Source organism: Saccopteryx bilineata, chromosome 2, assembly GCF_036850765.1.
Source record: "Saccopteryx bilineata isolate mSacBil1 chromosome 2, mSacBil1_pri_phased_curated, whole genome shotgun sequence".
NCBI classification, from domain to species: Eukaryota; Metazoa; Chordata; class Mammalia; order Chiroptera; family Emballonuridae; genus Saccopteryx; species Saccopteryx bilineata.
This window is the reverse complement of record NC_089491.1, coordinates 348,165,730-348,182,623: the sequence shown is the minus strand read 5'-3', so window position 1 is coordinate 348,182,623 and position 16,894 is coordinate 348,165,730. Positions and strand designations below refer to the sequence as shown.

Sequence of the window (16,894 nt, the reverse complement as noted above, 5' to 3'; positions counted from 1 at the left end):
TTTGTTAGAGGTATAGCTAGACCTGAACAGTCCTCCACCCAAAGCAGAATTGGGGGCCTTAACTTTTCTAAAATAAGTCTCATTTTCTTTGCAGGAGTGGTCACACATTACTTGCCTTCTGGTTTTCCCGCCAAGATGGAAAACTAAACCGACAGCAAACTATTGAACTGGGACACCACATCCTCAAAGCACACATTTTCAAGGTAATTAGAGATGTTAGAGGCTTTTCCCTTCCCATCTCCAGCTTGCTTTCCTTAACACTGTGTTTATGAAGTTACTGTTATTTCAGTGAAGTCCTTGCTTTCTGAAATTGTTTTGTGACAAATTTGGTCCATTTCCTAAAATGTATGTCCTGTTTCTCCCTTGGCCTTTGGAAAGAAAACCACATTAATCATCTCCCAGTTTAGTGGGTTGCTAGGCTTTCCAGGAAATGTATATGTATTATTATTTAGGTGAGAAACACATATATATGTATTCAATATATGACCTATGATCTCCTGAGGACTATCATGTTGTAGAAATTAGTTACACGTTTTCACAATGTCCAAAAAAGGTCACTGAGAGCAGTTGCTCTTTCAGTTTTCTTATAATTCTTATTTTCTTTTTACTTCTTTAATTTTTTTATTTATTTTTATTTTTTTAGTCGAATTTATTGGGGTAACACTGGTTAATATAATTATGCAGCTTTCCGGTGCCCAACTCTACAGCTCATCTCTATACTCAATATTGTGTGTTCACCCCTCCAAGTCAAGTCTTTGCTCATCACCATTTATCCCCTGTATACCGTCTCCCACAATCCCCATACTGTTGTCTGTGTTCATGAGTTTCCTTTTTGTCCTTTTTCACACAATCCTTCCACCCCCCTCCCCCAGCCCTCACCTCCTGACAGCTATCAGCCTGCTCTCTATATATGAATCTGTCTCTGTTTGCTTGTTAGTTCATTTTGTCCATTAGAGCCCACAATTGCCTGACCAGGTGGTGACGCAGTAGAGCACCAGACTGGGGTGCGGAGGACCCAGGTTTGAAATCCTGAGGATGCCAGCTTGAGTGTGGGCTCATCCGGCTTGAGCACAGGCTCACCAGCTTGAGCGCAGGGTCACTGGCTTGAGCGTGGGATCATAAACATGACCCAATGGTCGCTGGCTTGAGTCTAAGGTCGCTGACTTGAGCAAGGGGTCACTTGCTCTGTGGTAGCCCCATGGTCAAGGCACATCAGTGAACAACTAAGGACCCGCAACAAAGAACTGATGCTTCTCATCTCTCTCCCTTCCCGTCTGCCTGTCCCTATCTGTCCCTCTCTCTGACTCTCTGTCTCTGTTAAAAATAAAAATAAAAAGATTTCACATTGAGTGAAATCATATGGTACTTGTCTTTCTCTGACTGGCTTATTTTTACCACCATAATATAGCCATTTTAGTGAAAATTTTAATATTCCTAGTGCTGTGATTTTCTGGAACCAAGAACCTTCCTTTGAGCTACTTTCCCCATTCTTCAAATTATAATCGCAATTTTTCTCTCAGTAGTTTCAAAACATTTAAGCACCCTATAGCATCAGCTTCCCTCTCGGCATTCACAGACTGGAATGGAGGACCAGAGGAGGGCTCATCACACACTGTGCACGTATGCATTCGTTTGCTTAGCGCTTCCTGAGGCATTGTCCTGGGAACTAGTGCTGCAAAAACAGGACAGATACAGCCCCTAATCTCAAGGAATTTATAATGCTGACAGCAGTATATGGTAAAAAGACAAAGGTCGAGGAGGAAATGTTCTCCTGATTTTTCCAGCCCATAGTTTTCCACTTTTAGTCCCTACAGTCTCTTCAGACCACTTTTCCTGATTCAGGGTTGAGAGATACAGGTATCTGAAATAGTTCTCTGGGTTGGACTTCCTGCAGGAGCTACTGTGAAAGATAAAACATTTCTCTTTCAGGGAAAGATGCCAGTAAGGACAACTCCCAAGAGCCTAGCAATTCCTTCCTAGTATGTAAGCTCACAGCGAGAGGAGCCTATTCATCAGATAGACAGATGCTAACCCACAGTGACAGGTCCTTTATTTGAATCATAATTGTGTTATCTAACAAATCACTGTACTAAAAAAATGATGTTACCCAGTGACCTTACTTAGTGGGAGCAGAGTGGGACTAAAATAACAGGCAGGGTGGCTCATTCCCGCTCCAGATGGACCAAAAAATATTTGCTGCTTTGAAAAATTCTGAGATCATTATCCTTCAGTTAGATAGGAAACTTAACTTTTAAGCATCACGACTTTAAACACTTAAGCTTTTAGCACCACCATCTGCCTAGGATCAGATGCAAAGAAATTTGTGCCTCTCTTTTCTGTACCATAAAATAAAAACCACATTAGCAGACAATTGATACTAAGTTTTGTTTGACCCACTGTCACTTTAGCCAATACATGAAGACCACATTTTAGCCACACACCCCTATTATTGATGCAGTTTTATCTTACGTTGCTATGGACAACATGGTTGCCTGAGGTAAGAGTGACTCTGTATGATTGAGGCCATAAATACTCCGGTGGACAGCATTGGTGCTCACATGACTGTGAGCTGAAGAATGCAGACTCAGACTAGGGTTTACCTGATGCTGTACTTTTAGGGTCTTTTAAGTGTAGAATGTTCCCTGTTGATAGGCTTTAGCTTCATCTACGGCCATACCACCCTGAACACGCCCGATCTCGTCTGATTTCGGAAGGTAAGCAGGGTCGGGCCTGGTTAGTACTTGGATGGGATAGGCTTTAGCTTCTCCCAGACTATTAGAATTCTCAGTGCCCATCAACTGAAGTTCATGAAGAGGCAAAAATCGACTCTATGCTTATAACCAGTACCACTAAGAACTTCTAATCAGCATTGACATGTAGTCCAATTTTTATATTTTTTTAATTAATTTTAAATTTTCCTTATTTTATCTTTGTGAAAAATTACTTACAATGTCATTAATCGCTCTAAAAATACAAGTTGAGGTTGAGAGCCTGTAATTCCGGAGATTTGGCTGGCTCTGGAGCCCTTTTCATTCTTTCTGCTTCTAACAGCTTTATTGAAGTGTAATTGATATGCTGCAAAATTCACCCATTTTAAGCATACAAGTCAATGTCTTTTAGTGTATTTAGAGTGGTGTGCTATCACCACTATTTGTACCCTGACAACACCCTAAAAATAAACTGCCCATTTGAAGTCACTCTACATGCTTCCCCCAGCTTCTGGCAATCACTGAGCTACCTTCTGTCCCTGTAGATTCGACTTTTCTAGACAGTTCATATGAGTGGAATCACACAATATATGGTCTTCTGTGTCTGCTTCCTTCAGTTAGCGTCATGTTTGGAGAGTTCATCCATGTTGTAGCATGTGTCAATCAATACTCGATTCCTTCTTGCTGCCAAATAATCCATTTTGTTTGTGCATTCACTGGTTGGGCATTTAGGTTGTTTCTTCTTTTTGGCTATTATAAGATGCTGCTATGAACATTAGTATACAGATTTTTTTCCCTTTATAATTTTTTTATAATAAAATTAGCCATTTTAAAGTGAACAAGTTAGTGATACTTAATATATAGTTTTACAATGTGAGTGTTCAGGTTCTTGTGTGGATGTGTCTTCAGTTCTCTTGGGTATCTACCTAGAAATGGAGTAGCTAGGCATATAGTAATTTTGAAGAATTGCCCATCTGTTTTCCAAAGTGGCTGTACCATTTCACAATCCCACCAGCAATGTATAAAGGTTCCAGTTTTTTCAACCCTTGCCAATACTTGTTAGATGTTGTCTGTCTATTCTTGATATTAAAGAAATCATACACATTGTGCTACAAAATATAATTTAGCCATTTTAGTGGGTATGAAGTAGTTTCTCACCATGGTTTTAATTTGTATTTCCCTAATGACTAATGATGTTGAGCACTATAATTCTTTTATAATCCTCTCATTGCCATTTAGGTTTTTTTTTTTTTAATCTATGAAAAGAAAACAAGATGTTTGTGAATTGTGGCCAGAGACATTTCAGTCTAATTTGTGATGCACTGTGTTTCACTGGTTTGGGTCTATTCACTGGAAGGGTTTTAGAGTGCTGTTACAATTAACTCCCTAAATGCTACTCTCTAAAATGTTCCTTTCATTGGTCAGTCCTATAGCATTTCTTACCTGAACAGAACTATTGGTCAGGGAGTAAAGAAATGTAAGTAAATATCTAGAAGGTAGAACCTTTGACATTGATCAAAAGGCATGGATTCCAGTACAGACTCTGCCATTTACCTTAAGCAGTCTCAGTTTTCTCCTCTGTATAATAACAATATCGGTCAGGATTGTCATAAGGATCATACATATAAAATATGTAAGCTATGTTTTAAAAATGCAAGCTACTAGACATATCTATTACAAGGTTTTATGATTCAAATTATTAATAAAAATACCTTTCCTGACAATAAGACTTAATGACAAGCATAAATTTTAGATGGTAATGTCACAGTTTCACTTTAGAGCAGGGGTTTCAAACTCAACTCAGCATGTGGGCCGCAGAGCAAGATCACAGCTGTTCGGCGGGCCGCACTAGGTCTACAAAAGGCAACTGTTACGCAACACTTTTCTCACTGCAGTTGAAAACAAAAAAAAATCAGTACAACAAGCACAATCGTACATGCAGTTTACTCAGTGTCACAAAACGACCAGAAACTGTAGTTCGCATCACAACTGCTGTTAACTAAGCTAATATCTAGCTAGGATGCTAGAGAAATGAAAAATACAAGTAGGCCCCTAGGCTTACTTAATTTTATCCAAAATATTTTGAACTTCGTGGATTAGTCTGCGGGCCGCACAAAATTGTTCGGTGGGCCGCATGTGGCCCGCGGGCCACGAGTTTGAGACCCCTGCTTTAGAGGTTACTTAGCATCCTGGACAGCAGTGATTGGCAAACATGGGTTTGCAGTCTATAGAGTCTGTTGAAACCACTTATCTGCCATTGTAGCTCAAAAGCAACCAGAGACTATACAGAAATGATTGTAGGTGTGGCTGTATTCTTGTAAAACATGATTTATAAAAACTAGTGGAATGCTGGATTTGGCCTTGGGCTGTAGTTTGCCAACCCCTTCTCTACAATGAAAGGCACCATTCCCTTTGTTTACCAGTGTCCTTTTATTATAATGAAACATGGCCATGGGATGGTCAGATAAGAAGAGTAGTAATCCATTTGAGAAACTTGTATTTCTACAAGTGGATTGTTGATGATATATATATAGTTGTAAATAATTTGCCTTAGAGCAGGGGTCAGGAATCTATGGCTCACGAGCCAGATGTGGCTCTTTTGATGGCTGCATCTGGCTCACAGACAAATCTTTAATAATAAAAATAATAATGTTAAAAATATAAAACATTCTCATGTATTATAATCCATTCATTTCCTACCGCTCATGTGCATGGTTGCTGGTGGCTGGAGCCAATCACAGCTGTCCTCCAGACAACACCAAATTTTTACTGGATAATGCGTAATGTACACGGGTTGTTGTATGGCTTTCACTGAATTACATTTTAAAATATGTGATGTTCATGGCTCTCTCAGCCAAAAAGGTTCCCGACCCCTGCCTTAGAGAAACTCATTAAATAACTGCCAGTTAGTTTTTGCCCTGATCTTAAGATACCTGTGCCATGGCTAAGATCCCTGAGAGGAGAATGCTCTTGCTTCTTCATGCTTTTTCCTTCTTCATGAAATATTCAAAAATACTGAACAAGCTTCCTACCAGCTGATAAAGTATTATAAATTTAGATTCTAACAAATATTTAAAGATGGGACTCCATTACCAATCATTTATGACAAAAAATACGTTCTTGCCTGAGCAATAGTTATAGATACTGAAAAGACACTTTTTTTAGTTATTTGAATCTGACGTTCTCTTTAAATATCAGCTTAGAATTTAATTATGTGAGGTTTTTTGGGTTTGTTTGTTTTAATTGATTTTATTTTGGGGTCTTTGTTTTGTTTTGTTTTGTTTGCTACATCCTGCCTGGTAATGGGATCCGCCTGACACATTTGTCAAGATGAGTTTAACTAAACTGAAACCCTTTTCTCCCATACCTCACAAGAGCAAAGAATCAACCCTACCAAGCAGGGGAAATCAGTAGACTAGAAAGTTCGTGGTACAAGTAAAGCTAATATTCCAAATCCTAGAGTCTAGTTTTATATTTCAGAATTGTTTCCTATGTATTTTCTCCAGCCTTGCTGGTATTCTCAGGGCTACTTTGTAGTCCATTTACTGGGCCATTTAATTGAGGTTTATTTTTTATTTTTTAATAAATAAATTTTTATTTTAATGGGGTGACACCAATAAATCAGAGTACATATATTCAAAGAAAACATGTCCAGGTTATCTTGTCATTCAATTCTGTTGCATACCCATCACCCAAAGTCAGATTGTCCTCCATCACCTTCTATCTAGTTTTCTTTGTGCCCCTCCCCCTCTCCCTCCTTCCCTCCCCCCGCCCCCCGTAACCACCACACTCTTGTCCATGTCTCTTAGTCTCGTTTTTATGTCCCACCAATGTATGGAATCCTGCAGTTCTTGTTTTGTTTTTTTTTTTCTGATTTACTTATTTTACTCCGTATAATGTTATCAAGATCCCACCATTTTGTTGTAAGTGATCCGATGTCGAGGTTTATTTATTAAGGTCAGTTCTTACCAGCTCCTTTTCCCATTTTTCCCCTCTAGCTTTTAACTGAGTCAACTAACTAAACAAATAGCCTGACTTATGAGTCACTGGAAAAATAGAGCCATCGAGTGTGACTTCCTTTAACTACTCTCTTCCTCTCATTAGTGAATCAATCTATATCATCGTCAATTCTTATCTCTTTTTCTCAGCTCAGTGGAAAAGATGTTCCTATTCCTCTTTTTTAATTTTATTATGAAATATTTCAAACACTTAAGAAAGCACAGACAATTGAATAATCAAATACTATCTATCATTTTTAACAGGTGTTTAGATTTTTTCATGTTTGCATCAAATATTCTTTATTTTCAAGAAACAAAAAGGTAGCAAGTACAATAGAAGCCCTTTTGTATCCCTCTCTAACCCCATTTCTCTCCTTTCTCAGAGATAATTTTTGCCTTGAGCTAGCATGTGTTCATCTTATCTATAACTTGTACTTTTCCAACATAAATATATATTTATAAACAATATACAGAATTATTTCATGATTTTCTCCTTTTTTTATTTTTTCATGGTTTTTAAACATGATGTAAATAGTATCACACACTTTGTATAACTCTGTGTATATTCGAGATTTATCAAGAGATCAAGGTCAGTGGTTTTCAACCTTGGCTGTCTACAGTACTCCCCTCTTATCCTAGGGGATACATTCCAAGACCTCGGAATACCTGCAGCCACAAATAGTACCGAACCCTTCAACTCTACTGGAAATGTGGCAGCAACTTCTTCATCAGCAATTGTAGCCTCTAGCCTCTCCAGTAATTTTTATATTTTTCAGTTCCAACATGTTCCTGAATCTGTGTGACCACCCCTTGACTTGCAGTAAATGTCTAGGGATCATGTGTTTCAGGGGATCCCTTGCTAAAGTCTTCATACAGGCTCAGTGCTTTCTGGTGCAACCTGTTGCTGTCCGTTCATGTCTTCCACCCACAAATTTAATGTCTTTTTTAACTTAAGCACTTATCACACACTCTGGCCATAACTTTTGCTGTTGAAGGTACAACTGCAAAACTACCACAGTTTCTTTTCCTTTCTTCACAATTTCACTGTAGTCTTAGCAACTTCAACATGCAACTTATTTTTTCTTAAGTGAAACTTTCACCTTTTCACTTAAAGGAAGCACTGTATGGCTTCTCTTTGATGTATTCAAATTGCCAGCCTCACTACTCATGTGCTTTGAGACCATAATTAAGTATAATAAGGGTTAGTTGAACACAAGCACTGCAGTTCCACAACAGAGTGATGACCACGACGGATGCTAAAGCAACTCGTGGACAGGTAGTGTATGTATACAGCGTGGATACACTGGGCAAAGGGATAGTTAACATCCCAGCAGGACGGAGCAGGACAGTGCATGATTCATCACACTGTTCAGAATGATACACAATTTAAAACTTAGGAATTATTTCTGGAATTTTCCACTTACTACTTCAGACTGCTACACAATTTAAAACTTATGAATTATTTCTGGAATTTTCCATTTACTACAGACTGCAGTTGATCATGAGTAACTGAAGTTGAAGAAAGCAAAACTGCGAATAAGAGGGGACTACTGTACATTAGATTCTTTTGGGAAGCTTTTAAACACATGTTTCTGAGCCTTACTCCCAGAGATCATTATTCTGGAGTATTAGCCAGGCTTTTATTTTTAACTAATATGTTTTATTTCTTAGAAAAGTTTTAGGTTTACAGAAAATTGAACAGAAAATGATCATTCCCATATATATTTACTCCACCCCCCAATCACGTTTCCCCTCTTATTAACATCTTGCACTGATGTGGGACATTTCGTTATATATTAATTGCTGAGCCTATTTTGATATTAACTGAAGTCTATAGTTTACATTAGGGTTCACTGTTTGTGTTGTATAGATCTGTGGATTTTGCCATATCATGTATCTATCATTACAGTATCACAGAGAATAGTTTCACCACCCCAAAAATTCCAAAACTATCAGAAGTACTTCCAGGAGACTTGGTAGAATTGTCAGGCACACCCTGTAAGGAAGCAGCTCTAAATGCTCTCCTGGGCTCCATTCTATCCTAGATCTTGGCCCAGCAATTCTTCTCCAACTTGTAGTCCTCCCATGTCTTCAAAGAGGATGTTTTTTAAATTTTGTAGAGCTCTCCCTAGTTGTCCTTAGCAGGAGTGTTTGTCCAAATTACCTAGATCCACTATCACCAGAAATGGAAGTCTGCCCAAGATCCCAGTGAGCAGAAATTACAACTCAACAGTCTCAGAACATTCAGCTTTTCTCTAAAACATCTTAAGTTTTCTCGTTTAAATTGTCTTTGATACCCTAAGTGACTGAAACTGTCCTGGGTATTATGCAGAAAAAGAGGTAATTTACATTCATAAAACAATCGGTCCTGAGCCGAAAAGTAAGCCCTGCATTTTTCAGAAAATCTAAATACAAAATTGCTGATTTGAACATAAGTAGAACAATCTGCATTTCAAGGAATAAAGCAAACAGAAGTAGCTTAAGTTTATATAAAAAAGAATACCTCGCCTGACCAGGCAGTGGTGCAGCAGATAGAGCGTCGGACTGGAATGCGGAGGACCCAGGTTCAAGACCCCAAGGTCGCCAGCTTGAGCGCGGGTTCATCTGGTTTGAGCAAAAAACTCACCAGCTTGAACCCAAGGTTGCTGGCTTGAACAAGGGGTTACTTGGTGCTGAAAGCCCACGGTCAAGGCACATATGAGAAAGCAATCAATGAACAACTAAGGTCTCGCAATGAAAAACTGATGATTGAAGCTTCTCATCTCTCTCCGTTCCTGTCTGTCTGTTCCTGTCTATCCCTCTCTCTGACTCTCTCTCTGTCTAAAAAAAAAAAAAAAGAAAAAAAAGAATACCTCCCCAGGTCCACTTATTAGGTCTCTGACTTCATTGCTAATGTCTTCCTACCGTTGGGACTTCCTGCTTTAACTCACTCACTTGACCCAGACTGGCAAGAGTGGTATGCTGACCAAGAGAGAGTCTTGCCCTAACAACAGAAAATTTTAAAAAACAAATTATTCTAGCCTAACCAGGCGGTTGTGCAGTGGATAGAGCATCGGACTGGGATGCGGAGGACCCAGGTTCAAGACCCCGAGGTCGCCAGCTTGAGCGCAGGCTCAGCTTGAGCACAAAGCTCACCAGCTTGGACCCAAGGTCGCTGGCTTGAGCAAGGGGTCACTCGGTCTGCTGAAGGCCCGCGGTCAAGGCACATATGAGAAAGCAATCAATGAACAACTAAGGTGTCACAACGAAAAACTGATGATTGATGCTTCTCATCTCTCTCCGTTCCTGTCTGTCCCTATCTATCCCTCTCTCTGACTCTCTGTCTCTGTAAAAAAAAAATTATTCTCACTTCCTTTTGGAGAAGCCCACCTGAAGGGCAAACATTAGTATATGTCATGGGACCTAGGCCAGTCATGAGAGAGAAAATATGTTGCTGATGGCAGTCAAACCTATGTTGTTGTCTTGAAGCTGATCAGACATGATCACTGTACTGTGTATTAGTCAGGGTGAAGAATGCTAGCTACTGTAACAAACCTGCAAGATCTCAACAACTTAACAAAGGTTTATTTCTTATTTACTTTGCAATCCAGTACAGATCATTGGGCAGGCTTCTTCCACTTGGTAGTAAAATCTCCAAGGACCTCTGAGTCCTCCATTCAAAAAGAACAGTTGTGCACAGGAGGTTTGAGGCCAAGCCTGTATATGATATATTGCTTCTGCCAATATTTTATTAGCCAGCATTCAGTCATATGCTCCACATAACTGTAAAAGAGGTTCGGAAATACAGTTTTCCCAAATGCCCAGAAAGGAAATGAGGTGATCAATGATCACGTTGCATTGTCCGTGTCACAGTGTGTATTTCACCAACTTGAATTTAAGAGAATGATTCAAGAAGGCTAATAGAAAAAGTGTGAAGGAAAAAATTATATCAAGATACAGCAGGAGAGAGGGGTGTAATGTAGATTTGTTGTCGGAAACTGCTAAGATTGAGACAATTTAATTTAGCTTGTTCCAGCAGAATCAGTCTTGGCCCCATCAGTAGTTTTACTGGCACAGACATTGTTAAGGTAAGACTCTACTCTCATTTCTTAGTGCCACAAACCTAGAAGTAACTAACTTACTGTTGATGGTACTTTTTATCTGGGCTAATAATTTGTCTCAATATTTCTTTTTCAGGGTTTGAGTAAAAAAGTTGGTGTGTCATCCTCCATCCTCCAAGGTCTCTGGATCTCCTATAGCACAGAAGGTCTGTCCATGGCATTGGCATCTTTACGAAATCTCTACACTCCTAATATAAAGGTAAGTGCGTATAAATTATGTCAGATTAAAGAATTAACTGAAAAACGTAATTAGGAGGACATTTAAATGATTCTGTAATTGATCTTTGACTTGCCTTAGACAGTCTCCTATTAGCCTTTTATGGATAAGTTAATATTTTTAAATTGTTACATTTTATTCTGTGAATTGAAGACCAAACCTGTTGACCTTCTACCTTCTGTAAGTTGAACCCAATTTATAGGATCAGATCCTACTGCTTCTAGGATGTGACTGATATTTGCCTGAGTATTATTTCTGTTTATTTCCTTATTCCTAGGTCAGCCGACTGCTGATTCTGGGAGGTGCCAACATTAATTACCGGACAGAGGTTTTAAATAATGCTCCAATTCTATGTGTCCAGTCTCATCTTGGGTACACAGAAATGGTGGCCCTGCTGTTGGAGTTCGGGGCCAATGTGGATGCCTCTTCTGAGAGCGGCCTGACGCCTCTGGGCTATGCCGCAGCGGCAGGCTTCCTGAGCATCGTGGTGCTGCTGTGCAAGAAGCGGGCCAAGGTAATGGCTGCCTGGCTCCGCTGCTTTTCCTTTCCTCCTCTGTCTTCCTCCTTGCAGGACTCTCTCATCTCCTGTGTTATCTCATGGATCGGGGGAGTGCCTCGAATCCCATTAGGGAGCAGATCAAAGGGAGGATGGGCTCTGCGTGCACCCCTGTGTTTGCATGCCAGTTCTGTGCTGCCTCTGGACATAGTCCTAACACCTTTGAGGGGCATTTAGGAAACCGCATTATCAGCAGCCACAAAAAGTCCCTACCTAACAACCAAGAACTTCTCTGCTGAGCTCAGAGTGAGGAAGGAGAGTGAAGGAGCAGGGAGACTGCAGTGGGAAGTCTGAACTGAAAGCTACCTGCAGACTCAGCCTTTCATGTGTAGAGAAGATGAGTTAGCCATGGAGATAAGAACAGGGACCAAACTCCCTCATCCTGTCCTTGAAGATGGCCCCCCTAGAGGTATGGGGAGAAGATGATTCTGTTTATTCTCAGACTGACCCGAGGAACTCAGAAGTATCTCTGTCAGTGTATTTTAATACTCTAAAACCTTTCTAAAAATGTATTTGCTTTATAGTAACCCAAGAACTACTGATCTAAGAGAACTCAATTTCAAAATATTGGAGAAAAGAAAAGTGCTAGTCTCAAAAATGGAGGTCTCTGGGAAAATTGTAGCCTTGTGGTATTTAGTTTCATTCCAAAAGCAAATAGGATTTTGGTGGTTTTGCAGTGAAATACAAGTAATATGCATGACCTCATCCTGACGTGTCCAGTGTTTATAGTGGGAAAGAGAGGGGGACTCCTGAGACTCCTTTGGGAACTGGGTCCTGGGACTCTCAGTGAAATCCTAGAGCCTTAGACATTCACTGTGGCACAGTGACGGTCCACCTCGAAAGTTCTGTCACTGAGATCAACACTGTAAGAACCAGAATGATAACTAGGCCTTCTTAATATTGCTGTAAATTCATATTTTAATCTCAACAGGGTCTTTCCTGCTGCTCGGCTATCATTTTATTCAGCTCTCATTTTCCCCAGAGTAAAATGTGTAAATCATTTGCATTGCTCTCAGTATCCTATCAAGCTATTTTGCCCTCCTACATTACTAACATTGAGTCTATTTCAATGTTCCTGTCTCAGAACTCCATGAATCCTTACCTGTGCTCACCTTTACTTCTGTCTTAGAGAAGGAAGTGTTCAATTTCCTTGCCAGAGTGATTGCCTCCACCTGCATTCTTTATCTCAATAGGTTGCTTATTCTCTCACATTTTATTTTATTCTTTTTCTAAATTTACACTGCTTTAATTTATCCCCCAGTTCCTACAAACCTACAAATGTATCCTCTATCCCAAAAGAGAAATTTTTCTTTCTCCTGCTACCAGAGGCTACCATCCCATCTCTTAACTTCCATGTCTACCATGCCTGTCCCAAGAGTCATCTTTACTTGCTGTCTCTGTTTACTTAGTGTCCTTAACCACTTGCCATCTGGCCTCCATGAGAGGAGGAGGAGGCAAGTCGTTACAATCAAACACAATTTGGTCAAAGTCTGCCTTCACACTTATTTTCTGTGAGGGCTTGAACAAGTCATTTAACCCTGCTCAATCTCACTTGTTTCATCTAGAAAAAGGATTAATATGGTCATTTGGAGAATTAAAAATATTGAAGCCTTTTCTTAAAAATAGATGAAATCTCTTTAATCTCAGTGCCTAATTAATAATAGTCTTTAAAAAAAGAATACACTCACCCTCTTGGCATTCAAGTATAGCTACTCTCCCAAAAGTCACCAACAACTTACCAGTCACCAAATAAAGTCACTTTTTCTGACCCATAGAGGCAGTATGAACTCTCCTTCTCAGAACCTATGTCGTCCTCGTACCCCTCCTGCCTCCCTGGCCGCTGTTCTTCCTTCCATCTCTCGATGTAGCTGTTCACAAAGATTCTGTCCTCTGGTCTTCTCAGTCCTCATACTCCCTCCATGGTCTCTGCATTAAGAAGATAATGAAGAGTGCTAGCCAGTTATTTCGTAGAAAGTCCTTGAATTTTAGTTTGATACTTTCTCATCATTAGATTGAGTTTGTATATTTTTGTCAGTTATACCCCAGAAGAGATGCTATGTCCTTACTAACCAGGGAATGCTAACCACTGTCACTTAGTTAAGGCAGTGTCTTCCAAGCTTCTCAAATACGAAACTACTGTTTTCCTATTTTTAGTTAAGAATTATCTTTAAAAAAAAAAAAAAAAAAAAAAAAAAAAAAAAAGGCCCTGGCCAGTTGGCTCAGAGGTAGAGCGTCGGCCTGGCCTGCGGGGACCCGGGTTCGATTCCCGGCCAGGGCACATAGGAGAAGCGCCCATTTGCTTCTCCACCCACCCCCCCTTCCTCTCTGTCTCTCTCTTCCCCTCCCGCAGCCAAGGCTCCATTGGAGCAAAGATGGCCCGGCACTGGGGATGGCTCCTTGGCCTCTGCCCCAGGCACTAGAGTGGCTCTGGTCGCTGCAGAGCGACGCCCCGGAGGGGCAGAGCACCGCCCCCTGGTGGGCAGAGCATTGCCCCTGGTGGGCGTGCCCGGTGGATCCCGGTCCGGCGCATGGGGGAGTCTGTCTGACTGTCTCTCCCGGTTTCCAGCTTCAGAAAAATACCAAAAAAAAAAAAAAAAAAAGAATTACCTTTTAGGGAGCTGCTTTGACACTAGGCAGATACCTTGTTTCTCATGCTGTGTCCACCAACTTAGGGTCGCTCCATCAGCGATTCTCACGGCAGTAATTATTGCTGTGGTGTTTGCCTGATAGTGATTTTCTATTTCCCTCATTTCTTCAACATTTATTAATTGGGATCCTATTGTAAAGAAGAGCTGTTACTACTCCCCCATGTATTCATTTATTCAGTTATTTGTTTCTAGCACGATAGATTCCTGGATATTGTTTTTATACTGTGACCTGTAACCCATTGCTATTATTATTTATATTTATTGTATTGCTCAGATCGGCCCAGATTTGGCATTGGAAGCTCCTTCAAGTTGGTTTCTGTGTCCTTTCAAATCCCCCACCTAGTATCTAATGAGCATGATTGTATCCTCTGGCACCACAGGATGTTCCAAACTCATCTTTCACTAGTACTGCCCCAGCCTTGGAATCAAACATTTCTCTAAAAAACCAAGGCTCCTTTTATTTATCCCTTTAGTTTTTGAATACTGTATACAGTTCTGAGCATGAAAATGCTCAATGACTCTCCATGCCTACTAATTAAAATTCTGACCACTTAGCCTAGCATTCAAAAATATCCATGCTCTGATCCCGAAAGACCCTCTCAACTTTTAGTTTAAACTTCCCTTTTACATACCCCTACCCTTACAAAAAAACTAGAATTAATCATTTCCTATCTCAGTGAATTGAAATAGGCATTAGTTCATTTGAGCTGCTATAACAAAATACCATAGCCTGAGTAGCTTATAAACAATTATTCCTCACAGTTCAGGAGGCTGAGTCCCAAGAACGTGGTGCCAGCAGATTGGCTGTCTGGTGAGAGCCTCCTCGTTTGCAGACAGAGCCTTCTTGCTGTTTCCTCACATGGTGGAAGGGCACAAGCAAGCTCTCTGGGGCCCCTACATAAAGACACTGATCGCGTTCATGAGAGCTCTGCCTTCATGACCTAATTACTTCCCAAAGGCCCCATTTCCTGATGCCATCACCTTGGGGATTAGAATTCCAACATATGATTTTGAGGGGGACACAACATTCAGATCATAGCACTTTTCCCTCTGAATTCACTCCCGATTGTAGCCAGGAATTCTCTGAAACCTTATTGCACATTTACTTTCCTTATTGCATTTATTATATACTCCTTTGTTGGACAGCTTTTGTTATGTTGGTCATATCTCCCGTACCTTATTTGAAAATCCTTGACCACTGACCGAATCTGTATTTTACTGTTTTACTCACCTTTTTATCCTGTGTGTTACCTTGCACATCGTAGGCATTTGGTAAACATTTGTTAACTAGATGGCTAAGTGGACCTACAGCTGCGGAAAACCAGATAGAGAACTTGTTTCAAATGTTGTAACTAGCTGCCTACCTGTCAGAAAAGGCTCCTGTCTGTTGAGACTTGCCACTAGAGACCTTCTGGTTGTTTGATCTTACTCGGGCTCTTATTTCAACCTAAACTTATAACTAACACTGCAGTTGTAAAAACTGCTACTGGAACTTAGTCTAGCATTCAGCCCCAAATCTTTGAGATTCTGCCCTCACATTGGAAGAAAGATGCAGCGTTTGCCAAAGCTTGGTGGTCAAATGTGTGATTCATGATATAAGATATTTTGCTTCTTTGGAAGACTAAAAAAAATTTGAGCTTCAAAAATGTTTTTCTTTCCTCTCATGATTTCAAAGACATTTGTTTGTATCAAGGGAGCTACAAGTCTTTCAAATTTTGGTCAGAAAAGAACTATTTAAGGACAAAGGAGAAAGTACCTCAGAAAAACAAAGCTAGAGCTGGGAATTTTGTTTCTTGCTTCTTTTGGTGTGAAGACAAAAGCCTGACTTGAGGAAATGAGGTTCTCCCAGAGGGGCATCTGCCAGTTAGCTCAGTGCTGATTTAGCCTGAGTAGAAGAGCATCCTCTACATTTTCTCATAGATTGGTTCAGGTCATAGGAAAAACTGACCCTTAGTCCAGACCTGTGCAATGGTCTGATGTGACCAGATTGTGAGTACAGCCACAAGTCTTTGTTCACACAGATTTCTCTGTCCCCTCCCCTTAGGTGGATCACTTGGATAAAAATGGGCAGTGTGCTCTGGTCCATGCTGCACTCCGAGGTCATCTGGAGGTTGTGAAGTTTTTGATTCAATGTGACTGGACAATGTCTGGCCAGCAGCAAGGGGTGTTTAAGAAGAGCCATGCCATCCAGCAGGCCCTCATCGCTGCAGCCAGCATGGGTTACACTGAGGTAAGAAAGCAGGTGATAAGATTTGTTTTTGTTTTCTTTTTAAATCTGTGTGGTGAAGAACTGAGTAGACCAGGAGTAAAGTGTTGCATTATTATGAAATTGCCACCCAGTTCATGTGAATTAGCTTTTGATCACTGCTTTGAGGAATAGAGAGGTTAGGCTCTATGAAGCACTTGAATTTCCAAATGCCAAGGCACCTATAATCATGGGCACAGAATGTGAGAGTTGGACAGAACCTTGGAGTTTATCTAACCCAGTTCCTCTTCATCCTTCCACCCCTGTTTAACAGACACTAACACTAGGCTCCAAGGGGTTATTTATTCAGCTGTGTCCCTATGGGTAGGCAGTGTATCATGGGAACAGCATAACATTTAGAATCTCTGAAGGGCCAGGTTTGAGTCCCAACTTTGCTACTCATTAGCTCTGGGCCTTGAACA

At 40.5% G+C, this 16,894-nt stretch overlaps 1 protein-coding gene across 7 annotated transcripts in view; it reads left to right on the top strand.

The window, feature by feature from the left end:
* Positions 1 to 16,894, top strand: part of TANC2 (tetratricopeptide repeat, ankyrin repeat and coiled-coil containing 2) — a 398,932-nt gene that overhangs the window by 344,621 nt on the left and 37,417 nt on the right. For all 7 annotated transcript variants that reach the window (XM_066262672.1, XM_066262671.1, XM_066262670.1 and 4 more), the window contains 4 exons: positions 95 to 203; positions 10,883 to 11,005; positions 11,301 to 11,537; positions 16,272 to 16,457. In XM_066262672.1, coding sequence (XP_066118769.1) covers positions 95 to 203; positions 10,883 to 11,005; positions 11,301 to 11,537; positions 16,272 to 16,457 — 655 coding nt within the window. The remainder of the gene's footprint in view (positions 1 to 94; positions 204 to 10,882; positions 11,006 to 11,300; positions 11,538 to 16,271; positions 16,458 to 16,894) is intronic.